This window comes from Pectinophora gossypiella, chromosome 5, assembly GCF_024362695.1.
Source record: "Pectinophora gossypiella chromosome 5, ilPecGoss1.1, whole genome shotgun sequence".
In the NCBI taxonomy this organism is placed as follows: domain Eukaryota; kingdom Metazoa; phylum Arthropoda; class Insecta; order Lepidoptera; family Gelechiidae; genus Pectinophora; species Pectinophora gossypiella.
This window is the reverse complement of record NC_065408.1, coordinates 3,392,174-3,419,814: the sequence shown is the minus strand read 5'-3', so window position 1 is coordinate 3,419,814 and position 27,641 is coordinate 3,392,174. Positions and strand designations below refer to the sequence as shown.

The 27,641-nt window shown below is 38.4% G+C and overlaps 2 protein-coding genes across 2 annotated transcripts; one reads left to right on the top strand and one right to left on the bottom strand.

Annotated features, from left to right (window-relative positions):
* Positions 1–172: 172 nt before the first annotated feature.
* Positions 173–6,740, top strand: LOC126366639 (probable rRNA-processing protein EBP2 homolog). The gene is made up of 5 exons (XM_050009833.1): positions 173–338; positions 437–657; positions 849–1,007; positions 2,083–2,230; positions 6,324–6,740. The coding sequence occupies exons 1-5, from the start codon at positions 285–287 to the stop codon at positions 6,687–6,689; spliced, it is 948 nt and encodes a 315-aa protein (XP_049865790.1). The 5' UTR covers positions 173–284; the 3' UTR covers positions 6,690–6,740.
* A 324-nt stretch (positions 6,741–7,064) lies between these two features.
* On the bottom strand, positions 7,065–16,260 carry LOC126366592 (signal recognition particle subunit SRP72). The gene is made up of 13 exons (XM_050009753.1): positions 16,130–16,260; positions 15,398–15,632; positions 15,120–15,264; positions 14,511–14,701; positions 13,141–13,278; positions 12,525–12,657; positions 12,044–12,223; positions 11,246–11,407; positions 10,247–10,462; positions 9,717–9,814; positions 9,051–9,152; positions 7,895–7,999; positions 7,065–7,249 (listed from the first exon to the last, which is right to left on the bottom strand). Exons 1-13 carry the CDS (start codon positions 16,230–16,232, stop codon positions 7,114–7,116), a joined length of 1,944 nt encoding a protein of 647 aa, XP_049865710.1. The 5' UTR covers positions 16,233–16,260; the 3' UTR covers positions 7,065–7,113.
* Between the last annotated feature and the right edge of the window lie 11,381 nt (positions 16,261–27,641).

Genomic DNA, 27,641 nt, shown 5'->3' with positions numbered 1-27,641 from the left:
TGGATTTATTGATGCACTTAATTCCCGTACTCCTGTGATCTTTGTTTATATTTCTTTTACGTGTTCGGATTAATATGCAAAAAATCCGAAGTGAACAACACCTACCTTGAAGATTTGGCTGAAAATTCACATGAACCCATGCTACAAAAGCACACGAAAATACACGAAAAAAAAAATCTTAAAAAAAAACTCAGCTGTCAAGTGCACGTTTCGGTTTTGAGGTTATATTTTTAATTTGTGTTTTTTACTGTTAAATATTTAATAATTCCAGCAGCTACAAAAATATGGGTGATTTTGTGTTGAAAGAGAGTGAGTCGGAATTAGATTCTGACGAAGAGGTATGTACATATTGCGGAATGAAGAAAATAATAACGTGAGGTTTCGGTTTCATGATTGTGGATATTATTGTGTAAAACCGCGTTGTTTCCTCTTACAGTTACAAGAAGCATTTGCTAAAGGCTTACTAAAACCTGGACTCAATGAAGAGATAGAGAGAATTGAAAAAAAATATGCAAATAACGTGGCAGATTTGAAGGCTAAGTTGAAGGAATTTAAATTGAAATTACCATGGGTTGAGACATTAGATTTGATCACTACTGTAGCACCTTTGGCACCTGACGTCGCTTTACAAATGCAAGAAACAGCGCAACGGAGAAAGTAAGTTTTTTGTTCTTAAAGCTTCAAATACTATGTTAATTGACACAGATACTTACTTTTCTGGTTTACATATTCAATCTCATATAATATATAAACTGGACACTTGCAGAATGCCTGTGACCAAATGTCTGTTTACAAAAATGTTTATTAGTTGTCTACTAGTAACAGTAAAATATGCATTTTTTTTTAAGAAACATAAAAGAGAACAGCAAAGGTAAACAGCAGTATGACCCAACTCAGGATCCAGTGTTGAATGAGTTCAAGCGAGAGAACCTCATCCATCGGCAGGCCCAGGCTGCTGTTGTTGAAGGTATTAAGAGGCTGAAGGAACTTGGTATTCCAACTAAAAGGTAATGACTAAAACTCACATTTTAAACATATGTTACATTAATGGCATTAAGCCTACTGCTGGGCACAGGCCTCCCCACAATCAACCGGAGGTGGTATGGAGCATACTCCACCACTATGCTCCTCTGCAAATTGTTGGGCTGGTAGCTAACTTAACTGCGACTACTTAAACAACTTAACATGCCTTCCAAAGCATAGAATCATCTTACTTATTTGGATAATGAGGTAATTTAGCCTGCAATGTCCTTGCCAACAATGTCCCCTTTGGGAATCAAACCTGGACCTCCACATTGTGAGCCTGTATGAATGCTTTAATCATTAGACCATGGAAACTTGCACATTGTAAACAGCATTTTCATGTTATGGTTAGTTTACTCTGGCAAATGGGTTGGGTTTCAAATGCCAGCAGCAACCCACTGGAGCAGCTATATATACACTGCTTCTAAATGATGGAGAGGTCTGTCCATAGCAGTGGGGTATATAAGCTAATTCAGTAACTTCATAAGATTTCTAGTTCCTATAATTTGCCAGTTAATGGAAATTGGCCTACCCCTACTTGAGCCTTAAACATAGCTAGCAAGAAGTGGGTGTATAAACTACACTCCTCGACCTACCCCTTTGGGGATATGGGCGCGATGCTATGTTATTTTATAATAAGTAAGTTATGGAAAAGTACTAAACAATAACCATTGTAGCGGCAGATGTAGATTGTGTTATGATAAGCATTTGCAAATATAAGTTTGCCGAGGGATAAGTTTGTTTAGTACAGACTAAACCACTTACATTTTTTGCTCAACTAGCCCACACACACAACACAACAACTAGTAAACTAACACTTTTACCTAAATAAACTTTTTTATTATTATTTTTTTTACACACTATCCCTGATAGGGAGGGCAGAGGGTATTCACAAACTAGCAAAAACATTTTTTTCATTTTTATTCCCAAACATGCGATTGGTCGACTGACCATAAGCAGTTATTGACTTGGTTTTTAGTGTCATGCAAGACAGGCCTCATTAAAAAAATATATAATATCACTAATATACATCTATTGTATTATTTGTTATGTTTGCAGGCCTGATGATTACTTTGCAGAAATGGCAAAGACAGATGAACACATGCAGAAGGTCCGCAAGAACCTGATGGCCAAGCAGGCGGCGCAGGCGCGCACCGAGAAGGTGCGCCAGCTCAGAGAACAAAAGAAAATCGCCAAGAGGGTCCAGGTAAACAAATAATTTTTTTTTTTTTTTTTTTTCATTTTTGTGCCCAAACATGCGATCGGTCGACTGACCATAAGCAGTTTTGATGGTTTGGTTTTATTAACATGCAGGACAGGCCCCCTCATTAGAAGGCTGCCTTCATTAAGGTGCTACTGTATGCTATCCCATATGTGCGTCCTTTTGAGGCGTCTCATATAGTGGTTGTCACTTAAACTCCGGGCCAGTTTGTTTTGGTGATGAGTAATTCGATCTCTGTATAGCCTTGTAGTTGTGGCAATTTCTTGCTTAACTGTCCTCATTCCAAGGTACTCGTGTAGTTCGTCCATGCGAGTGAACCAAGGTGCTTGCGCTATTGATTTGAGCACTACGTTTTGGAAGCGTTGTAGTATTTCCATATTTGATGTTTTTGCAGCACCCCACAACTGAATGCCGTAAGTCCATACTGGTTTCAGTACCGCTTTGTACACCAGTATTTTATTTTCGACGGAGAGCCGTGATCTTCTGCCCAGGAGCCACTTCAATGTCCTAAATCGGTGGTTACATTCATCACGTTTCTTTTGGATATGTGTTTTCCAAGTTTGCTTCCGGTCTAGATGAAAGCCGAGATATTTTACTGTTGTATTGTGTGGCATGGTCTCTTGGCCAAGTTTCACGGGTGGGCAGTCTTCTTTCCTCAAGGTAAAAGTTATGTGGTTGGACTTTGTTGCGCTAGCCTTGATACGCCAGGCTTTCATCCAGGTGTGGACCTTGTCTAGATGTATCTGCAGATTACTTGAAGCAGTCGCAGCGTTAATGTCCGATGACAGGATAGCAGTATCATCCGCGAATGTAGCCGTCATCACACTGTCTGACTCAGGTACGTCAGCCGTGAATACGAGGTATAACAATGGTCCGAGCACTGATCCCTGGGGGACTCCAGCCTTGATGTCATAGAAGTCTGAAACTGCGTCGTTGATTTTAACATAGAAAATGCGGCTCTCTAGGTAGGATTCTAAGAGAAGGTACATATTATGTGGTAGCGTTTTTTTGAGCTTGTACTTTAGGCCATCGTGCCAGACCTTGTCAAAGGCCTGTTGCACGTCGAGGAACACTCCTGAACAGTATTTCTTGTGTTCGAGGGATTTTCTAACGTGCTCACACACTCTATGCACCTGCTCAATAGTTGAGTGATGCCTCAAACAAATAATTAAATTACATCCATACCTTAAGTATTGTATTAATGTAGCTAAACAATGTAGTGCTATGTGTTTACTGTGTAATCAACTTTTATGCACAATAAATTTTATCTTATCTGATTAATAAAAATAACAATCAGAAAGAAGGGTCAGGTGAAGAGTATTCTAACCTGGTGAGCATGCGTGAAGTCTGTGATGAGAGTGGAAGAAGCGAGTGCGGTGCCAGGATTGTAGTGAGTGCAATTCCGTGGTCTCTGCCTACCCCAACGGGAAATAGGCGTGAACTTATTATGTATATAATAATTTAAAAAAGAATACAGAGGGTTAGTGACACCATAATGATAACTGGGGGATGATTCAGATCATGATTCCGAGTTAAAGAGTTATCAATAAAGAGGTTTTGTATTGTATTGTAATATTAAGGTGATTCGTTTTCCATACAAAAGTTGATGCAGTGCTACAGGAAAACGGATAGAGGAATATTGTTATAAAACCGATAAATAGTAATATTTTGGTGTATTATTTTCGCAAACTAACAAAAATTTAGGGTCCGAATACGAGAAGTACCATATTTCAGACCCTCAATTTTGATCAATTCTACATTTGTAGTGGTGCAGATTACAGTGTATTTGCTGAGCGTGTAGTGGTGTCAATGTTAGTGTGTGTGCGTGATAGTTTTTTTTTCTCTAAAGGCTTTGACTACTTGACAAGTGTAATAGAATGTCAGTGACAATTTATAAAGAGATTTTGTATGAATAAATAAAAAACTAAAAATATTACAATCTGAGAAAAGGAATATTGGAAAAATATTTTTGGTTTAACGCATATTTTTTAAACATTTTTAAATAATGGGTAAGTACCGTGTTTTAAAAGAGGACATATATTATAATAAAAAATCAATACATAAAATGACAATATGGCTGTATGGGCATAGTTCCCTTTGCCTTACCCTTCGGGGAAAACCAAATCAAAAAGAAAGTTGTTGCATTTGCCGGCCTAAATAGTAGTCATTTATAATTAATTGTTTTTCCATCCAACATACAGATTTATTTATATTCTCTTTGCCGCGGACTTTTTGGTGGGAACGGGAACGGGAAGGTTGCTTTCTTCATTGAATAATCTAAATAATAAATACGAAGTGGTGTTTTGTGGTTAATGATCACATTAAGTTAGTCGGAAAACATTCCCGATAGTATTATTAAATCGGAATATTCAATAAACAAAGTGTACCTATCTATTTTCGCTTTGCGCCAACAAGCCGCTTACTTCGTTTGGGGTTTGGAGTAAGAGTCTGTGTGGGGGCTTAGGTTTCATCATTTCATTAATCATCATCAAGAAAAAAAAACACAAGACATGGCTGTATGGGCATAGTTCCCTTTGCCTTGCCCTTTGGGAAAAAAAAAAATAAGATAAATTTTGAAATTCTTATGTATAATAAACAAACATCACAGACATCATGACAGATCTAAAACTAACGAAAATCTTTTTTCTTTTTTCTATTTGACTTATTTATGAATTTTAATCAAGAAAACGTGATAATAAGTTCGACAGCAACCAGTTCAGGTCCCCGAAACAGCCCATTTCAGGCCGCGTATATATGGAAATACTACTTCAACACGTCCCAGCCTCGTCATTTTTTAACGTCCTCGTTAAAAAAAACGTCCTAACCTGAACTAATTAACCTAACAATAAACACCACGCGTAAATATAAGTCCAGAAATGCGCTGCAAGTCGTCTGGACTGGGCGCGAAAACAACATAAAATTCGATTAGCTGCTATGTGTCCCGCATGCTATCACCAGCTGTCACTGACATACGTATGAAGTCCCGCGGATTTTATTGGAACTAAATGACAAGTCATAATAATTATATGCGGATACTGCGACATCAGCGCCGTGCTTGCGGGACGTCCTGAAGCGCTATTACATCTTTCAAACGCGATGCGTCAAAGTTTGAACCGACGCAATTTAGGAAAAATCTACCTTATTATTACTGTACTGCGATCGTTATTTGTAAAATCATACAATACATATACACAATTCTTTATACACAATATAATTATTATGACATATTGTGGACTTTCCGGTAGACCTACAAAAATGGAACAATTCAACCATACGTTGTTTTGTTATATCTCAATGGGCTCAGGCAGCGTTTTCGCCGAAAGCTTCAAGTCGGCTATATTTGTAACGATAATTATGTTTGATATTCATCATCATTTTTGAACCATTTTATACAAACAAAAAATACTTGTATAAATTATATACCCTAAAGCACGCCCATGAATCACTCTACTCATTGGTGAAAACCGTATGAAAATCCGTTCAGTAGTTTTTTAAAAAATACGGAAATTACGGAAGGTACTTTAGTGCAAAGTACATTATTGTATAATTATAATATTACTGGTAAAAGTGACACTTTTTGAAAATTCCGTAACAAATAAACGGGTTCGCCAAATTCAATTGTAAAAAAAAATACAAAAAGTAAAAACAATTAAAACATGCACTTGGGGTTTGAACCGTGAAACTTAAGAATGGCGGCGACTGCTTTACCAAATGCGCCATTTAGAAGTTAGAAGTAGACTTCAAATTATGCATCTCTTTTAATAGCTAACCTAGTTCGCATGTGTGTGTGACAGCTTCGTGTTTGTACACAAATTGAAATGACACCAACTTTTGATGCAATGTTTTAATATGATATCTGCAGTAAATACTTCAAAATTGTAGCTTAACTTAAAGATAATGTATGTAAGATTTCGCCACCTAACGTTTCACTGGGTCAGAACTCAACACTAAACGAATAAATGGAAAAAAATACGAAAACTGCAGAAGTAACGCCATCTGCTGACGCAGCGTTACCTAGCTGACTGACACGCATCACCTTAAGTGGAATTTTAATCAGCACGAATTATTTATTTTCCAGATTGATGCAAAACTAAAACAGCAGGCTGACAAGAAACAGATGTTAGAACAATTGAAGAGAGTCAGGAAGGGAAAATCTGCAGACTTAGATTTCTTAGAAGACAATAAGGGCAAAGGAAATAAAGGGAAGGGCCCACAGAATAAGATTAACAAAAAACGCGCGAATAAGGACAAAAAATTCGGCTTTGGCGGGAAGAAAAAAGGCTCCAAATTAAATACCAGGGAATCGTCAAATCAGATGGACGGCTTCAACAGCTCATCTAAGAAAAAGCCATTTAACTTCAAGACTAAAAACTTCAAACCTAACAAGAAACCTCAGAAAAATCAAAGGCCAGGGAAGTCTAAAAGAAAGAATCTTAAGAGATAATTCTAGGTTTAAGATATTTGAATAACAAGTAATAAATTGATAACAATGTAACTTGACTTTATTTTCATTCAGTTTCGGATGATTGGCCGTAATGTGACCTATATTTCTGAGAGAAAGAGATATGTCTCTTACAGTGTACAGCTTAAAACGAACGAGTGATACCTATGTCATTCTAATCAAGTTACCTTTAACAGGTTTAAAAGTGCGGTTTTACAGCTGAATGAAGCCATAAACGGGTCACAACAAAGAGTAACTAATTTTTATCGCCGTGCCAATAAAGGTGATATACCTCTTGATCACTGAATACAGACATACATGACTAAGTATGTATGTATGTTTAGGTAGGTATGTATATGAGAAGTAAAACAATCCAGACATGATATAAAATGCGTTTATTGATCCTCTCCACCGCTGAGCCTGTCCATTACCACTTGCGTCCCTTGCCCTTCTTCTTCTGCTGCTGCTTGCGTTGCCAGGCGCTCTCCGCGGGCTTGCTCTCCACGCGGGGGCTCTTAGCCGCGGCGGAGCCCGCGCTGCTCGGCTGCTGCTTGCTCATGTCGCTGTGGAATGGGTTTGTTATAATTTACTACTCGGCAGTTGTAACAATAAAATATGAAACATGTCAGATATGGTACTTTAACGATAATTATCCAATAGTTTTTCTTTATCAAGATAATTTTTAAATATTTTATTTTTACAAGTATGCGATTTTTATCGGTGTATTAGAAGACCCATAATACGGGCGGCCATGTTGAGCTTCGTGTGACGTCACATTTCATAAAATAAACAAAAACTGTCAAGTCACTTGACCAACCGTTTTCGCGCGAAATTTGCAATTAAAAAAGAAAAATATGTTTTTCGAGAAAATAAAATATTTTAAGAGGTATAAAATAAGCGATTGTAATTTTTTATAATTATACTTATCCGACAACAGTCAAGTAGCCTATTGTATTCAAATTCAAAAATATCTTTATTCAGTACTTAACATAGTAACAGTTTGTACAGGACTTTAGACATTTTTAACTGCTGTTTATGTGTTTCCTTGCAGCTTCTTTTCCCCGACTATACAGGTTGTTAGAAGCTGCAGTAGTTTAAGGCGGATGAGACGTTCGTTATTCAAAAAGTGACGATTCAAAGTGTACCTATGTACCTGTGTTACCTACAGAATAAAGATATTTTTGAGTTTGAATTGAATTTATACTGACTATTGATCGGTGGCAGTGGTGGTCATCCCCTGGCTGCCCTTGATGACGTCACGCCGCACGCCGCGTCGCTTGCGGTACGCCGTGCGCTCGTACTTCGGAAGCCATCTGTAATATACACAGCGTATCATAAAATCGTACTCATTATGGCGGTTCTAATTAAGAGAAAAAAATTATGATTTTTTTCAAAGCATTTCTTATCGTAACACGACAAGCATCACGGAAACATGTTGCTGAGTATTTGGGAAGAATATAACTCGGTCCGGGTTCGATTCCCGATGGGGACATTGTCGAAATCACTTTGTGAGACTGTCCTTTGTTTGGCAAGGACTTTTCAGGCTTGAATCACCTGATTGTCCGAAAAAGTAAGATGATTCCGTGCTTCGGAGGGCACGTTAAGCCGTTGATCCCGGGTATTAGCCGTAAAAACACCTCCACCAACCCGCATTGGAGCAGCGTGGTGGAGTATGCTCCATACCTTCTCCGGTTGATTGAGGAGAGGCCTGTGCCCAGCAGTGGGACGTAGTATAGGCTGTTTATGTATAACTCGGTATTGTTTGGTTTTTTTTTACTGTTTGGAAGGATACCTTTCAGAAAGAGGCCTTTCTATGGGGTGTTGTTATATACTAAATAATAAACAATAATAATAATATTGTAATATACAGGTTGTTAGTGACACTGTAACAAAAAAAAAGTCTGCTTCTCCTATCTATGTGTACTTGATTGTACTAAAAACGATGGTAGGTAAGTGTTAATTAAGATTACGCGTTTTTGCTGCGCCGCTATGTATAGCGAATTAAATGGTTTTTAATAGTTAGTCATTTTTATTTTAACTTGCGTTGAATGAACTTTAGCACAATATGAGACTGAAAATAATAAAAAAGAACTAAAATTTTCATGAATTGTCCTACTGGATGTCAACTCAGAATCATAGTCTGAATCACCTCCCAATGTTTCGTTATGGTGTCACTAACACTCTGTGTATCATAATTGACTTGTCTAAATGGTACAGTCATGAGCAATATAATGTACCCACTTTAGGACTCTGTCGCACTAACATATTTGGCATTTAGTGAGACTTACAGTTCAATTTGTCAAAAAAGCTAATGTGACATGGTACCAAAGTGTATACATATTAATGCTCGTGACCGTACATTACCTCTCTGGGTCCGGAGGCTTCGAAAGGTCTGCGTTGGGAGGCAGCTTTGTCTTGCGCTTGCGTTTTGCTTTCTTCTTCTGCCCCAATTCTGAACCGGGCGTGCTGAAAACAAACATTATCAGTGTGATAATTTTTGGGCATTCCTAGATGCCACGGACAGCGCCATCTAGCGCGTTTTTGTATGAACCTTCTCAATGTTGTCAAAGTATTTTAAAATGTAACGCAATAATCCACAATAGCGATAGATGTCGCTGTAAACCTACGCTGTATAAAATGTACCAACCCGGTTACCGTTTGGTTACGGCCGCGAACAGCAACTACGCCGCGAATTATATCGAGGGCTTCGGCCCTTAGCCGTTCGACGTCTATCTACGTAGATAGTATTCGCTGCGTTTTTTTGGATTGAAGACCTCGATATAATTCGAGCCGCGCGCGGCTGGATGCATCCTGCTGGATGGTATAATTTATAAAGGACGAGTGTAAAAACGGACGGATAATAATTGCGCCCTTTTTAATGTAATAACCAAGTAAATACTATCCAAGAAACAACATATATCGATCCCAAGATGAACTAAGTATCCACACCTCATCGAGCTTTCTGTTAGACCAACGTGATAGGTAAACGTATATTACGATAGGTAAATGAATATTACGTCATACTCTTACCCGGGCGATTGTTCTTGTTTGCTCTGCACAGTTTTCTTGACAACCTTGGCGCCCATCATCCATTTGGAAGACTCGAGGGCGTCGATGTCGATCTTACTCTGAAAATTGCAGATTAAAAATAATAAAAATAGAAAATCTATTTCAATATTGAAACGAATTTTGTTGCAACTAGTTTCGTTTCACATATTTTGTAATTGTTCACAAATTTTTGCAATTTCTGTGTTGCATACATTCTGTGTTGTCTTGTACAATTGTTTTTTTAAAATTGTTAGTGTTCTCCTCTCGTTTCACAATTATTGCATTACATTTAATATTTTTTTTCAACAGGTTTCACAGTGATTGCAGCTTGTTACACATTTTTTTTTAATAAAAATTCAATTTAATTTGTTACACTTTTTTGGCAGTTTGCTTCACACTTATTGCTGTTGATTAGATATAGATATTAGGCTACATAAATAATTAAGAAAGAAAATATTTATTATTAAGTTGTCATCGTTAATATGGATATGGAAAATCATGTTGCTACTGACCTCAAGCTGATCAACAGGCGGCAGGTTTTTGGCTAGCTGCTTAGCCCTAGCGGGGTCGGCGGCGGCCAGCGCCTTGACGAGCCTGGCCAGGCTGCGCTTGTCGTGCGGCGCGGCGCGCGCCAGCGCCTCGAGGGCGGCCGCCGCCGCGCGCGGCGCCCCGGCGCGCGTGTGCGCCGCCGCCGCTGCGCGCCACACCGCGCGCAGGGACCCCAGCCGCTGCGCACACCGATACCAAATTATTTATCTGATAGTAAAACATGATACAATAAAGATATTCATGGTACAATGGAGATATCCATGGTACAACAAAGATATTCATGGTACAATAAAGATATTCATGGTACAACAAAGATATTAGATATAAACAAATATAATAATAATATTCATGGTACAATAAAGATACTCATGGTACATTAAAGATACTCATGGTACAATAAAGATATCCATGGTACAACAAAGATATATTATATTCATGGCACAATAAAGATATAACTTTTAGGATACAAGAATTTCATATCATCCATCGTGTGTTTATTTGGTATGTAATATTGGTCCCGACTATCGCAGACAAACTTAACTCTATTCTAGTTTGACAACTCTTAAACAAGTGATGTCTTTCACCTATAAAATATATTTTATTTTAGTTGTTCACTTGATTGTTCATGCTGTGACGACTTGTAATTGAGCCTTTTGTTGTTGTATGTAACTTTGCATGTGCAGTGTGCCATGTAAGTTGTCCATAATAAATAAAAAATAAATAGATATAGGTTTAGAACATTTAAATTAAATTAATGTCTGCCAAGATCGGTCCCATTATGTTACAAATCAGAAAGCATTTATTCATATACAAGGGCAGATATAAATATGCCACAAGTTATGAAGATGATGCAGGTTGTCCCACTTGGTGCAATAAATGTGCTTAATTAGTAAAAGGTATATTCTGATTGCCAATAGGCAAGTACGATTAAAATAAGGAAGTCTAATCTAGAAAATCCTTACCTCTTCATCGTTTTTGTAGTGTTGGTAGACGTCGGTGAACAGCTGTGAAGCCCGTTGGTACTCGCCATCGGCACTTAGCAGGGTGACCAGCGCGCCCAGCACGCCTGCTCGGTATTTGAATTCGCTCTCTTCTAGTAGTTTCACCGCTGCCTTACGATCACCCTGGAAACACAAGAAATATTATAATAATATTCTCAACCTTTGTAAAAAATCAATTTTCAAACGTGAATCCTCAAAAATTACAAATAATTTAGATTTGTTTTGTTCGCGGACTCTTTAGGACCCTGCTGCTTGTCAATTCAATTCACGACACTCACTTACTTTCACTTCATTCATTCACTTTATTACATATAAAGGACAATTATCTCATGGTATAAGTAGACTGGGTATGCTCAAAACTGACAGTTCACATTTCAAGGTTAGCCCAGCTGACGTCATCCCACCCTGCGTTGCCATTTCGTAACAAAATAATTACCCACGACCAATGTTTTTATATTTACTTTGCAAGGAAATTTTGAACTATTAGTAAAAGATTTACTTACACTTTTAATTATTTTTTTTATATATGTGACAAGTATTAGTAAAATACATTAGTCAGCAATACATCTAATTTTCAATACTAATATGTACGTCCTTGGAATATTGGAGATATCAATTTAATGGTAACACAGTGGTAACACAAACTTACGTCATTAAAGGGCTAGCAATGGCGGCTTGTCATAGGATTGAGCATAGCTGGTCTTCGTATACCATGAATTATTTTCCTGTCGTGATAGAAGACAACACACGTATACACACCTGAGCCAGCAGTATATGCGCGGCAGCGAGAGTGAGCAAGCCAGCATGCTTCATGAGCAGCGCCACGGCGGCCTGCTTCTTGCCGTCCTTGGCCAGAGAGGACGCCTCGATCAAGGCCGCGCGCTGCTCCTGCCCGAACTCGCGGACCAGCTTAACGCAGCATTGCTTGCAGAAGTCCGGCTAGAATTACACATTGCAGGTTTTAAAAGGAAGCAAAGAAACATTTAAGGACGCCACAAACAGTCGAATAAGCACTGACATACTATAAATAAACAGACTCACAGTCGCCAAGGATTTTTTTTTCTATAAAAATCCGTCCGGATAGAGTTTTAAATAAGGCTTTTATATACCTGAAATGACCGTTTTCGAGTTATATGTTTTGATATTTTCCCCACAATCGAATCGTTTGAACAGAATATGATTGTGAAGGTCGTTCTATGGTGGGATCTTTTTATTAATTGATGATTAGTGGTAAGCTAACCTGGTTGGAGTATATGGCCAGTATGGCCTGGTTGTAGGTGATGGCGGCGCGCTGTCGCGAGTTGAGTTTATGCTCCAGCCCCTCCGCCGTCGCCGCCTTCATGCGCTTGCGCGAGTCGAACACGTTCGTGTCCCTGTCATTATTTCAAACGAATCGTTGTTATTTCTCGTATACTCAAAGGTTGCCTGGAAGATGTTGCTACTTAGCAATAAGACCGCCTATTGTACTCTTACCGTACTGTACCGCGTATTTCGTTTAGTGCAATAAAGTGTCTGTTGTATTATTTTATTGCAATAAAGAGTTTATTGCAATAAGGAGTGTGCTACATACCCCCTCCGATTGATTGAGGGGAGGCCTGTGCCCAGCAGTGGCACGTATATAGGCTGTTTATGTATGTGTATGTATTGCATTGGAATTGACTGTCGCCATAGAAAAAGGAATAATACTACGTGTAGAACGGCAACATTCCGCTCCCCACCGGCGGCTGAGCTAGGTTTACCTCACCCCTAGGTCTTACTTTAGTCTTATAGACGTTACACACACAGATATCGCCAATGTGTAGTGTATGTGTGAAACAAGTTTTTTTGTATGAAGTGTCCGGGGTGTGCTGGCGTACCTGTTGATGACGACGAGGTTATTGCTAGCGATGGCGACGAGCGCCTGGTCGCTGGGCTTGTCTTTCAGAACGTTCTGGTAGATGGAGGCTGCTTCCTTTTCCTTGCCCATCTGTTGCAGGCAGTATGCTTGTTGGACCCTGCAAGAAAAGTTACATTTTAGAAAGGTTTACATATTACAGTTTAGGTTCCGGCCAAGTAGATAATGCCATCTGCGGTAAATCTACAATAAGTCACGTCAAGAAAAAGTTTAATTAGGGCATCCAATAAAGAATAGGGTACTGTCCAACTATTCAAATCACGGACCATGTCAGCTGGGGCAAGTGGACTGTAGGGTTGCTTGTAGGTTTGGAGCTGTCTTCACTACATAGTAAACACCTAAGTTCTTGAAAGAACACTTTTAATTGCGGTAAGACGTAATACAGAGCGTATAGTACAGACACGAATGTTAAAACAAGCAGTGACGTCAACAAAATCTAAGTTTATATTTAAAAAAAGGTGCTGTGTTGGTGTTGCCAACAGTTACTTTTTATTCAAAACGCGAAATTACTATGAAAGTATAAAAAAGAATCTGGTGACGTCATTGAAAAACGTGACAAAATATCGCACTTATTATTAAATTTTTCTTGATTAAAGATTCATAAATCATCTGTTGCCGCTAAGCACTCGGCGGGAAATTGCAGACTTAGTTTTTCTCCTCAAAATTGCCTCATCGTCTATAGACTGCTCTGAACTTCTATTGGCTATTAATATTATGGTACCTGCTAGGTCACTGCGGTTTCCAACACCTATTTCTCTTCCATCTGCTTCTAGTAATTATCGTCAAAATTCTTTCTTGTGGCGAGCGGGTAGCAGATTCAATAAGTTATCAAAAGAGTTGGATGTTGATTTATTCAACACTACTCCACTGTCACTAAGACGTCAGCTGAGTGACAACTTTTTTATTTAAAATCTACATTTGTCTACCGTCATAATTATTTTATGTTCTTGTCATTTTGTGTCTACTATGTTTGGAAGCGAAATGCGTGACGATTTGAGCGAGCGTAATGATGACAAATCTTTTGTCAGCCACCAGCGGCTGGCTTTACCTATTATGTTTTTTTTGGTGAAAACCTGTAATTGGCTATTTGTTGTGTCTTGTAAGCTGTTGGTTTTCCAAATAATAAATAAATAAATAAATACCTAGTCTCTTTGACCTAGGAAACTACCTAATTCTTATACTAATCCTATGACAATCTAATATGATCTCAATCGGATTTAGTCGTAATGGTTGTAAATCTAATAGGATTCATATTATAAACCTTTGACCAAGGAAACTACCCAATTGGATAGTTGTGAGCTTTTGTATGTATGTATGAATGATATAACTGACCGTATGATAGCGGCTTCCTCCCGGGCCTCGTCTTCGGTGCCTCCGTCTTCGAGCACGCTCTCGGCGCAGGCCTGCTCGGCACGCCGCAGCACCGGTAGCGCTTCGTTGTACCGTCCTCGCATGGCTAGGGTGCTCCCGCTGTTGTAAGCTAGCTCGTAGGTATTCTCCTCGAATTGGGGTTGGTCGCATGACTTGAAAAGAATTATCAATATTAAATTGGCTACTAGATAGCTTTCGGATAAGTATTTTAAACATTACAATTGCTTCTTTTATACCTCTTTAAATATTTTATTTTTCTCGGAAAAGCATTCACAACCCACACAATAGAAAAAGTGTTTTTTTTTTTTAATTGAACATTTTGCAGAGAAGATCTACGTAAGATCTTGTCTTCTTTCAGCCTTGATACCCCCATTCCGTTACACCCTGTATACTATAATATGGTGTCATGTACGGTGTAACATCATATAGCCTGTGACAACACCTCATAAATCAAAATCAGAACAGTAGTTTAAACATCAGTTGAATACAAACAAATACTGTTTAAAACACAACCCTTCCCTTTAGCTTTGTATAGTTGTTTAAAAAAGGAACATATTATATAAAACTTACCGGATTAAGCGCAGCAAGGTTAGCAACCACTGCAGCCATGTTGGCTTTCCTCTCATCCTCATATTCATCTGTGGTGTTCTTAACAATGTCACGGTACAAGTTGTAGCAGTCTTGGTACTGTTCTAACCGGTATAAAATTTGAGCCCTGGAATATTAAGAAGTACACTGTGTCACTAGCAAGTGGCTATAGAGGTAATAATGGGAAAGAGGATTCTATGACTCTAAAAAAATTTTTTTGTAGTAAAGTCATAGCCCTGTATCTATGTAAATAAAATTACCTTAATTCCTTTAAAGCTGGGGTCATTTCAGGAGCATTATCAACAGTTTGTAACGCATCCTTCGGGCAGTTGAGGCGGTACTGGGCGTAGGCCTTCTCAAAATGTAGGTCCGATGCAAGGGCTGCATTTTTAGGGTTGCAGAGTACTGCCAATGCCTCCTTAAAGTTGTGTAGCTGGAGAAAGCATACTACTTTGCAGTGGAATGCTTTTTGTTCACTTGGAGCTATTTGGAGAACTAAAAAAGATAATAAGTTTGAATTAATTATTATCAAACGGGATTCATTTAATTAATTAACAATTATTTTAAGGAGTGAATGCTTCTTTACAAATAAAATGCCATATAATAAAAAAAGTAAATGCTTTATTTTTTATTCCATAAATGGCGATATCCCAAATTTTTGGTATATACTCTACCAGTGATATAAAGTTTAACGTGTATAAAAGGAGACTATAGCACTAATTTAAAATATTCGAAAATAGGCCGCCCCTACCCACCTATAAAGTGTCACATGATATTGAGTCAAATTATTATAAAACTGTAATAGGCTTTATAGAATAGGTTCTGAATTGATAAAATACGACTAAGACTATAAAATGTAACCACGAAATAGCAGTTTTCATTAGGAAATAGGCACAAATAAGGTGTGCTAAAGTGCCCACTTGTCAGCGTACAAAACTAAGATATTTTGTAAGAAAAAGTGTGATTTTTTTATTGGCGTTGATTTAACTTACTTTTCCCCGTAGCTTTTAACGCTCGATCATAATCACCGCTTTGGCAAAACTTATTTAATTCGATATAAGCCTGAACAAGGTTATTTTCCTTGCTGGCTGACATTTTTTTGACAACTCACAACTTGGCAAACGTCAACTCATCGACGCGTTTCGTTTTAACAGTTTAATTCCAGTTTTCAGATTTAATAACTAAAAATATTTTATGATTACTTTTTATAAAAATGTAATTATATTAAAAAGATATAATTTAATTCTATTGCTTTTCTTTATTATTATTTTTCTCACGAATAACTTTATTTTAATGATTTTTATTCGACTTCCAAAAAGGAGGTTCTTTGTTTGACGTAGATACACTGATACACATCACACCAGTAATAACATAAGGGGTGGGCAGAGCTACAAGTAATCAGTAGACAAATTACCTGATTCAACTTACTTTTAGCGTAGTCTTATAATGATGAACCATTATAATGGTCACATGTGATTCGCCCAACGCCCGAACTTACCTACTGATAATAAGATATACTTTATTGTGCAAAAAAGACACTCAGAAACCTAATAAAATACCTAATGTTCCATAATGTTAAGTGGAACTGGCTATATCTGCATAGCGTGTGGTGAAAAAAGTGCCTCCTAGGCACTGTATAAATCATCTGGAAAAGATGTATAAGGCGTAATGACCATGTTAAAAAGGCCACAATCCCCCTATAGCATACGACAGAGGCCCCGACGCATGTCGGATTTTACGACATGACCGGGTGTTCTAAATTTTTTATTCGCCCTTATTATTTATGATTCTGAGTTGATATACGTACTATTATACCGGTGTTAGTGACATCGTAAAGAATACTAAAGGGGATGATTCAGACCATGATTCTGAGTTAATATCAAGTGGAATTTTCCGTCGCAAATTTAATTATTTTTTTAGTTTTTTTAAATTATCTTCAATGCTATACTTTTGCGATGGAAATGAATCACTCTTCTCAGTATTCGTTACGATGTTACTTACATCCAGTACAAGAAGATAATGAGTAGATAACAAGTAGGTAATGGTGTTAGTGACACCGTAACGAATACTGAGGGTGATTCAGACCATGATTCTGAGTTGATATCAAGTGGAATTTCCTGTCAGAAAATTCATTAAAATTTTAGTGTTTTCTTTAATTATTTGCAGTTCCATACTTTTGCGATGGAAAATTCCATCTCAGAATCATAGTCTGAATCATCTCTCCAAGTTTACGTTACGATGACACTAACATCCTGTATATATATATTTCTACAAATCACAAAAGAAACATTCACGAATGCCTACATTTTCAATTTCGCCGTCCAAACAAGACAGAGTTAAATAAATGCGAATTTGGAGCGAATAGTCACCTAAAACAAAGGCAATAAATTTACATCGCCATGACACAGGCCCGAATAACTATCGGTATTATTCATGCTATAAATCCTTGTTTGTTTTTCTTTTCCGGCTCGATTCGTCCTGCGTTGACAGTGGTAAAGTTCTTCCACTTCTTCTCTCGCGTGGGTTGCGACCTCATCAACTCTGGTGTCAGGGTCGGATATTCCATCTATTTCTACCAAAGTATTTCCTCCAAGGGAAATTCATTTCTACTCTAATTCATTTCTAATACTTACTTTATAATCTCAATGTAGCAATAATGAAGAATGCAACAAGTATAAATATTGACTCGCGTTTAGAATACTTACTAAGTAAGTATCTATTTACTAAGGGGCGGAAAGGTTCTGGAGTGGCGACCACGTGTCGGACGACGCTCAGTGGGTAGGCCCGCTACAAGGTGGACCGACGATCTGGTGAAGGTCGCGGGAAGCCGCTGGATGCGGGCAGCGCAGGACCGATCGTCGTGGAGATCCTTGGGGGAGGCCTATGCCCAGCAGTGGGCGTCATACGGCTGATGATGATGAAGTATCTACTTAGTATTGCTGTACACGGTAGGTATCACTGTTGAATGTTGACGTGACGGTACATAACTAAATAGTATTTTCTGATCATCATCACCAGCCCATTAACGTCCCCACTGCTGGAGCACGGGCCTTCCCTATGGACGGATAGGGAGATCGGGCCTTATACCACCATGCGGGCCCAGTGCGGATTGGTGGTTATTAACGACTGCTAATGCAGCCGGGACCAACGGCTAACGTGCTTTCCAAAGCACGGAGGAGCTCGAGATAAACTTTCTTTTTTGTGGTCACCCATCCTATGACCGGCCTTTGTGAAAGTTGCTTAACTTCAACAATCGTAGACCGAGCGCGTTTACCGCTGCGCCACCGAGCTCCTCGAGAATTTTCTGATAATGTGGTAGAAATTAATGGACATCTACCCCTGGGAGAGATACATTGGTAGAAATAGGTGGAATAATCGGTCAGGGTTACCTACTGGAGAAGAGATTGGGTGCCTCTTGGTAGATCTAGAGGTATCTGTAGCGGCAAGGCTTGTATATAAATACTGTACTGTGTCTCTTAGGAATAACAATCCCTGAACATCATGGTGCAGTGCTGTAATGGTGTTCTTTTGTAAAGTTATGATTTGATCATCATCCCCGGAGTCATTTACAACAATTACAACTATGAATATGAACAAATTCAGACCTGCTCTTAAGACATGGCTTGCACAAAAATGTTTCTATGACGTTAAAGAATTTTTGAATGAAAACTAATAATTATTTCATAGACCTACTTATCCAATGTATTTATATTCTTTAATAGTTTTTAATGTTTTGTTTTTTTTTATTGTTTTCTCTCTCTTATGTTATTTCATTGCCTGTGTGAAATGTGTATTGTATACCTATGCCTGCAAAGGCAAAATTTAGTGAGACGTAATTTTCAACTATAACTGCAACTATTATCTATAACTGTACCTAAATTTATGCACAATAAAAATCTTTACCTTTATCTTTCATTAAACGCTGTGAACTATGAGGCTGGCATAACCACCAAGAGTGGATCAATCTTCGATAAAAATTAGATATAAAAAAACGGTTACCTACTGAGCTAAAGGCCCCTGACATGGTTCATATAACGACTACATACTTACTTTAAGTAAATTGAAGCCGGGACCGACCGCTTAACCAGGGGACAGGGGGGGGGGGGTACCTCTGAAGCACGGATTATTTTACTGTCTGACAATCGGGTGATCGGACTATAATGTCTTGTAGCAGAGTACAAACTCTGCACATACTGGCCTTTCGTTCTGACCGTCAATCATTTTAAATTACGAAATTCTCATTCCATTCCGCATTTTCTTTCATTTTACACTGACTCATTGCATCCCCGACCTTCATAAGAACAACATAAATATATTATACTGTTAAGCTCTAGCCGTGCTCTCTAATTCTGGATTTGTTTGTGAAGTGTTATTAATAAACTATATATATTCCTGCTTGCTGCTTGCCTGTAATTTATCATCGTCATCACCAATCATTCCTCTACTTTGCCGGCACGTCGGGATACCATCCTCACCACCCATCGTGCCGTAGTCTTAACCAAACTAGTCCGCAATGTGATTTTTCTGATATGTCCCCACTGAGATTCGAACTCAGAACTTCCGATTCGTGAGTTGAACCCTCAACCATTTAGCTCACAGAGGCCATTTTCTATGGTATGGAACTCTACAAGCTTTCATCATCAGCAGGCGGACATATGGGACAGATTTATTAGGTAATAGACTTAGTTACCAGAGAAAAATCTGAAATTCAGAAACTTAATACCTACCTATTTTTGAGTTTGAGTTTTTGACTGTCGGTTATTCTCTAGTCCAGCAATGAAACAAAAAAAATATAACACAACATCGGAAGATTCAAAAATCGAAGTTCAACTTTCGAAGTCTGAAGAAAGCATTGTACAAGTCGCGGACGCTTACGCTGTCGTGTGTCGAACTCATCAAACTTCGTCCGCAGTTCGGGCGGTGGAAATTTCACAAATATTGCGGAAACTATGTCGCTTCGACTTACACATCCGTCGCTGCCTTTACTTTGTTGAAGGAGAGTTTTATTTTTTAAAGTATGCAAAGTTTGCGAGCTGCAAAAATGTTAGGATTGAAGATCTTTAATATAAACACGAACGGCGTATGTATACGCATTGCTGAGCACAGGCATACTCAAAGGCAAACGGAGCTAATGAGCTATGTCCCCTCGGAGCCGAGATTTGGGTACCTATCTAACACGTTGGCACCTTAAAATTAACGTTCTATTAAGATTTATGTCCTGTGAACACCTAACCGTTGTTCGCTAGAACGTGGTACACTGAAACTGAACTGAACGTGGTAATCCTTTGACGCAAGGTTTCTTGGTAATGCAATGAAACTTAGTAAGGTACCTCGTAAGTACGACAGACGGAAAAAAGACTATAGTAATGAGAGTCGCTTGACTATCTACACCATCTAACGACCCTCTGCTGAAATGCTAGCAATAAATGTTTCTTTCTTTCTTTCTTTAAATGCCTGCCGTGCGGACGCTATTGCCGCTCTCGTATTTGACTTTTCAGTCATACAAGACGTTGCCACAGAAACGCTGTACAAATCATCTGATCAAGATGTAAAAGCTTCTGATGATGACCTCCTACCTAAGTTTGATTTCAAGGAATCAAGGGCCGCATACGCCCGCATCATTCGTAGGTACCTATATTATTACAAGATGATAATCAAGTATAAAATAAGTAAATATACCTAAGTATTCTTCGAATCTCCCAACCAATTTGCCCAATGGAGAGTGCAGAATTCCTATCTCCGACGAGAATTTAAAAACTATTTGCAAATTCCATCACATTGCACAAGGCGCGGCGGAAGTTCCGGCGACTTGTCCGAACTTAGCCCGTAATGCGATTAAAGTCAACTTCGCAGCGACAATGGCGCGATGAATTTATTTAACCAGTCGGACAAGTTCCTATGGGTTTGTGTGGGTATGTATTGAATATAGGTGGCTGGAAGGACGCTTAAAGGCCTATGATTCTGACCACGGAATAGAAGAAAGAGGTTGGAAGTGCCAAGTGAGCGCGCGCCATACAAGTATGAGCAAATAGGTCATACTTTAATTTTGCACTCCACTCATCCGTAAACTTTACGACGCACGGAGCTGATTAACCTGCAAGGCAAAAAATCAAATATCAACTATCATTCAAGGAGATCACTTCGACTATTTATCAAAAAAATACTTTTGTAACAATAATTTTGCAACACCTCTGGTGCAGCCCACCCGATTAAAAAGAAAAACTCTAGAAAACTTTTGTGTGGGCCTGACTATCCTAGTTGAGATTAAAAACACGATTTTGGTGATGTATTTTTCTCTCGTGCCAAACATCCTGTGAAGAACCACTAACTCAGTTCTCGCCGCGTATTCCCACCGCTCACATTCCCCCTGAAAGAACCTAATTTAATAAATAACAGTACCTACATCCAGAGGATTAAATCGTCGGAACCGTATTTTATCAGGGGCTGCTGATAAATGGCGCGAAATTCAATTTAAAAGGGTAATGTTTGTGTCGCATTACGACGTCACTTGCCCCGTCTATAAACTCTGCCGACCCGATGAACAATTGAAATATCGCGCCTTCACATACCTTCCCCATAAAAATATTGGACCGATCTGCTACCATTGGTTTTCGACATGTTCTCGATGAGGGCGTTCACCTTAATAGGTGAACGCCTTAATGAGTGATAATTCACTTTGACAGTTTTGACAAGTGAGTTTATTCATCGTTGAAACAAAGAAAGGATGACGATGAAAGATCCAGGATGTTTTAAAGAAAGGCCAGGGCGATTAAAAAGGCAACATCAAAGCAATTCATCTAAAAAAACAATAATGCTATTTGACATTTGTTTGCATTGCGCACTTACTTTTATATGCGCAAATGATAAATTGAAATATTGTTTATATTCATTCGATGTGGTCTTTTTAACCCCCCAGGTCAAGTGTACCGGTGAGCATGCATGGTCTTTGATGAGAGTGGAAGAAGCGACAGTGGTGTGACAGAATCGTCGTAAGTGGAATTCCGTGGTCTTAGCCTACCCTAACGGGAAATAGGCGAGGTCTTAATTATGTATGCATGAAAAAAGGAAAATGTAAAATTGTGTTCCAGTAAAACCAAAGTTAGTCTTTCTAATTATGAATTATAGTGTGGTGATGTAGGTAACTGTCCATCATATTAAGGACACATCCTCCTCGGTTTTTTTTTACGACACGCCCGAGACGTTATTATCAGCAGCGAAACACGTTCGCGGAATAGAAGAGGATGGAAAGGCCTAAATGCGCATTTTGAAAAGAGAACCGCTGTCGCCGGTTCAACCTACTCTCTTTTATTAGTTACTAATCTTTTAGTTACCTTTTTCTTCTATTCCGTGAACTACAAAAAAAATCCTCGACAGAAATTCCAATAGATAATGGAACCAATGGTAGCACACCACCTCGGAAACTAAGTGGTTCCTTATAAAATCGTAAAGTATTCGATTAGTGATAACAACGAGGCGATACTTTTATACGAGCGTAAGAGTGGCTGAGGGCTTATTCTGTGAAAACACGTGGAAAAACATCACTGATAGAGCCACCTCTCTTTCTCTCCTTTGCATTTATTACTCCTATTCAATGGTCTGAACTTCTTTGATGGCTCGTTTTCAAAGATACCACACAAGAGCTTTTTAAAGTTTACTAGGCGAAGCGTTAAGTCGCCTTTTTGTATGACGAAAAATTCCGCTTGATAACTACACAGAGACATGGTATCAACATAGAGCAATACGGATCTCCGCCGACAGGTCTGAATCATTCCTCAAAGTTTTCGTTACGATGTCACTAACATCCTGTAAATGTGCAAAACAACCAGGAATAAGTATAAAAAAGGTATAAAGGGCTTCATTTTACTTGAAAAGAAAACTTATCGTTAAAATTACAGAACAACAACATTTACAACAAAGTTATTTGTTTACCAAAAATATTCCGTTTCGACGTAGGTATCTACTTACCTATCTTTTTAAGCTCGAATAATTTCCAAAAGAAATCGTTCCAAAACTTGAACGCGGACGTAACGAAACTTTTTAAAGTAAATATATTATAAATATAGATACAAAATAGCTGTTGGAACATAAAACCAAAGTAATACACATAAATAACTGGTCTGGGCTTAAAATTACTTTCAAGCAATTTGTCAGGAAAAAAGTGTCCCTCCAAAATAAATGGACGTACCTTTTTTTAAGTAACGGAAATTTCTAATCTATTTATATAGGCAGGTATATAAACTATCAGTCGTTTACCCGCTAAAAGGTAGGCCTTTTAAATAATGGAAACATCTTGATTATCGGCATATAATGAACAACAATACACCTACGTATATTCTGAGGGGTCACTTTTACCACAGATTAGGTACTTAATCACAGGCACACCCCGGACACCTCGTTTTACACAGACACTACACATTGAGGTTATCGTATACGCCGACGTCTCACGCCCATACGGTTAAATTAAGACCGAGGGGGTGAGGTAAACCTGGCTCAGCTGCTGGTGGGAGCGGAGAGATGCCGTTCTATACGTAGTATTATTCCTTATTCTATGTCACAGGTAAAATAGTTACTAGGTGATTGGTTGAATCAGTGGTAGAACTGTGAATGTGGAGGAAGCAACAGACATTCTCCACGCTACATAATATAGAAGAGGCGGTAGGTAATGTGTTTCTGTATGTCTTTACCGTGATCGCAAAAAAAAACTTAGAATGTTTTGTCTTTTTGCAAATATCTAGGTAGAACTTGTCGCCAACTTACATAATATTAAGTTCTAACTGGATATTTGCACGCTCTCATACTGTCGCGCCCATACTGGCTCGAAAACTAGACAACACAGTATCACGCAGGGGTAGTTAATTTACCTATCTATACCGTCAAAGTCTCACCCAGCAAAAAATGTTTTCGACCCGGAATGCGCTCAGTGAGCCTTTGTGTGTAATCAAGCTTTACTTCATTAATATCCAGCCACAATAAGTCACGTGAAAAAGAGCTTCACAAGCTTTTAAATCATTATTACTTTGACTCTACCAAATGCTATGCGCCAGTAGAGTTTCACATAATAAAGAACAGCTATTTTCTCTTTTAACTTAGTTATTAATTAATAGAAAACTTTATGAAGGGTTTAAACGTCAAAACGGCCATCATAGCGTGCAGCTAGCGTAGGAGATTTGACGTTTAAGTTCGTGTTTAAAGGCTGACACACACCAGATACGTCTGCAGTACGACGTGTTGAGTCTGCAGCACACAGCACATGAAATTATATACGATCGTTCATACCAAAAGAGTCGCAGCAGCGATGCGTTGCGTTTACGTGCGTCAGTCGGACAGCAGTCCGCGAGATACATTACAAACCGAAATGGCGCTTACTTTTTTTAATCATAGCGAATATCCCGCCCATCTCATTACGGTAAGTTAAACAGCATTGACTGGAGACCGTCATTCTTGCATCGTACTCACGACGTTCTCGCCCAAATTGGACAGGTGTCGAGTCGAGACTCGAGACGAGACGAATCCGCGTCGTTAATGGTACTACTAGACTTAACGAGTTTGCTTCCCGCCTCCCGTAGGGCTGACTTACAAAATGTAAATATGCAAGCAGCCATATTTGTACTTACATACAATTTTGTATTTACGAAGAGGCTGTATGGTGTCAAAGACTTTGCCTGTTCATATTGGACAGTTAAAAATGTAATAACATGTTTCTTTCCTTTGGCGGGAAATAAAAAAATATCCAAATACTTAATTTATAGACTGAATTCTACTTTTACAAATTAAAACCTACCTAGTTTGATAAAAAGTCTAGTAAAAGCTACAAAACAAGGAAAAGTTAATTTAATTTCCCTAAAAACAGAATTCTATGATTACTCCGTTCCACTCCAGCCACTAGACCATGGAGGTTGTTTCATCTATCAAACATTTAGTCAACTAATCCTGTAGAGAAAGAAGGAAGAATATTAATTGAACTATTAAGACATTCACTAACACAGTCGGCTCAACTATTACGGACGGGGCTCCTATCATGTCGATCTAACAGAAAGTTCGGTGAAGCGCGGGTGCTCAATTCATCTGGCGATGGCTGTACTGTACCTCTGCCTAGCCCTATTGGGAATATAATCGTGAATATAATTGGGTGTATCATGTTAAATTTAAAACTTATTGCATCAGCCAGCCCTGCTAGAATGGGCTGTCACTGAACCGGGGAAGAGTCGACTGCGATCGCTCCATCGCCTATAGGAAGCATATGAGATTTCAATTTGGGAGCACGAAATCGCTTCTATATTAGGTCTTTTGCATTGGAACGATGTCGGAGACTTCCGCAATGTTTATGTTTATCGAGAGGAGATAACGTTGTTTTACATAATACAGAGTAAAGAAGTACTTCTAGGTATAATAATATCGGTATCGGAACATTGGCGGTGCTTGCTTAGTTATTCTAGCGATAGAGGCAGCCAATCAGCTCGCGAAACCAAACACTTCAGAACCCCGATTCCGACCCCGCCGGCGTGGTCGACGAATTCCCTCATTTTTCATTCGCTCTGAGCCGAGGTTCGCGAGGTACTAATAAATCGTCTTGTGTATTATAACCTGCAGGGAAAAAAACAAATATCGACTATCATGCGAAGAGATCGCTCCCTCAAGGAAAACTAAAACCATAGTATGGGCAGCTACTTATCAAAAAATACTATATGTACCCAGTCGAAAAGTCTGACGAAAAGTAATGATAAAATTGCAGCGTACTTATAATATAAAATATAATATTGTCGGTAAAGTGTCTATGGACATTGAGAAGCAATAGAGCTATCCTAGTTATCTGTTTGCAGGAGTTGTACTTAGTAACAGAGATGCGGTTGCACCGGCGACAGCGGTTCACTTATAAAATGTACGTTGGGCCTTTCCATTCGCTTTCTTCTATAGCGTGACTAAAATTAATACTTGGTAAATTCAAACTTATCCTAGATAATAATTTTATGTACTTAATTACGTAAATAGGTAAGTACCATAAGTAGCTATCCAATCTGCCGTATTTACTACGAAAAAAATGTAGTTGTCACTATAAAAAACTTAAAAATAGAGCTTTTTAAAAAATAATGGAATTTTAAAAAGGCAACATACTTCTGCCATTTTCAAATTTCCCGCGCAAACCAAGCGACTAAATTCAATCCCCGCTGGATAGGCCCCAACTCCAATTATAGATCGAATGGAGCTAGATTTGTCTGAAGCCTACATCTAGATTTGATTCCTTCTAACTAGACATCACGATCCGTTTACCGCATGCGACTATTGGAAGTTTATCTACAATGGGCTCACACTTTTATTTTAATTTTAAATTAATTTAAATGTCTGCTTTTCCTTACATTAATTTAAGAGCCCAGTCTCCGGTTGCAGAATTCAAAATTTGAATATCCCCCCCTCGCGGAGCACCCCCGCTGACGTCACTATATCTAAAGTTGCTCTACTAACATTGCTTAAAAAGGAAAATAATTGTCACCAAAAATTAGCAACGACTCAATTTTGTGGAGACTGCAGCCTTAACGTGACGTATCTATGAGCTACGCTTTACTACCTATTTACTTATATCAAGATTATTGAACTACTGTCAGTTATGTATTTAATTAAATAGTGAAGTGTTCACAGATTTATGTGTAATGACCGATGCTTGCGTGCGACTGATAATTGATTATGAATACCTACTACCTATATTTTAATCAGAATATAAACCCTCAAAAAAATGGAAGAAAAAAATGTTTTGTGTTTATTCAGAAATATTTTTCAGCTTCATAGGTATTAATTTCGCAACGAACACCAAATTGTTAGTTTAATGGTTGATTTGATTTGATTTTACCAATACTTCCGGTAAGAATGCGGAACTGAATCGAATTAGCCTGGACAACCGAAAATAGATCCTTTTGTGTATTATTACTTATTGATTATTTTTAAATTATAAAATTAAATTCTAACGCCATTGTAGAACAAGTTCAGTGGGTTAATTTGGCCGATATCGCGAGGAGGTGCGCGGTGGGCGCCCGCACGGAAAATTGGTCTTCTTCGCTATTCGATTACGATCCAAGATCCCTTGTGGATTGGAGAGCTGTTCAAAAATGAATTGGTTGAATTGGACAAAGCAAGGTGAAGGTATAATCGGTTTGCAATCGGCCCAGCTTCTTACTTAGTTGGACGAGAAACTTTGCCTTTAGCTGCCTTACAAATAAACCAAGTACCTGCGTGTGTGTATTTTGACGTATTGTAGTGTAGGTTTTTAATTTGACTATGTTATATATTTTATTAACATTGTATTTAGTAATAATAATTGATAAATAAGTACCTGCTTAATACAAGAGAAGTGTATCAGGATCGAAGCAAATGGAATTCCGTAGTTAACATTATACAGGTGTTAGTGACATCGTAACGAATACTTTGAATGAGGGATAATTCAGACCATGATTCTCAATTGATATAAAGTGGAATTTTCCGTCGCAAAAGTATGTAATTGAAAATAATATTAAA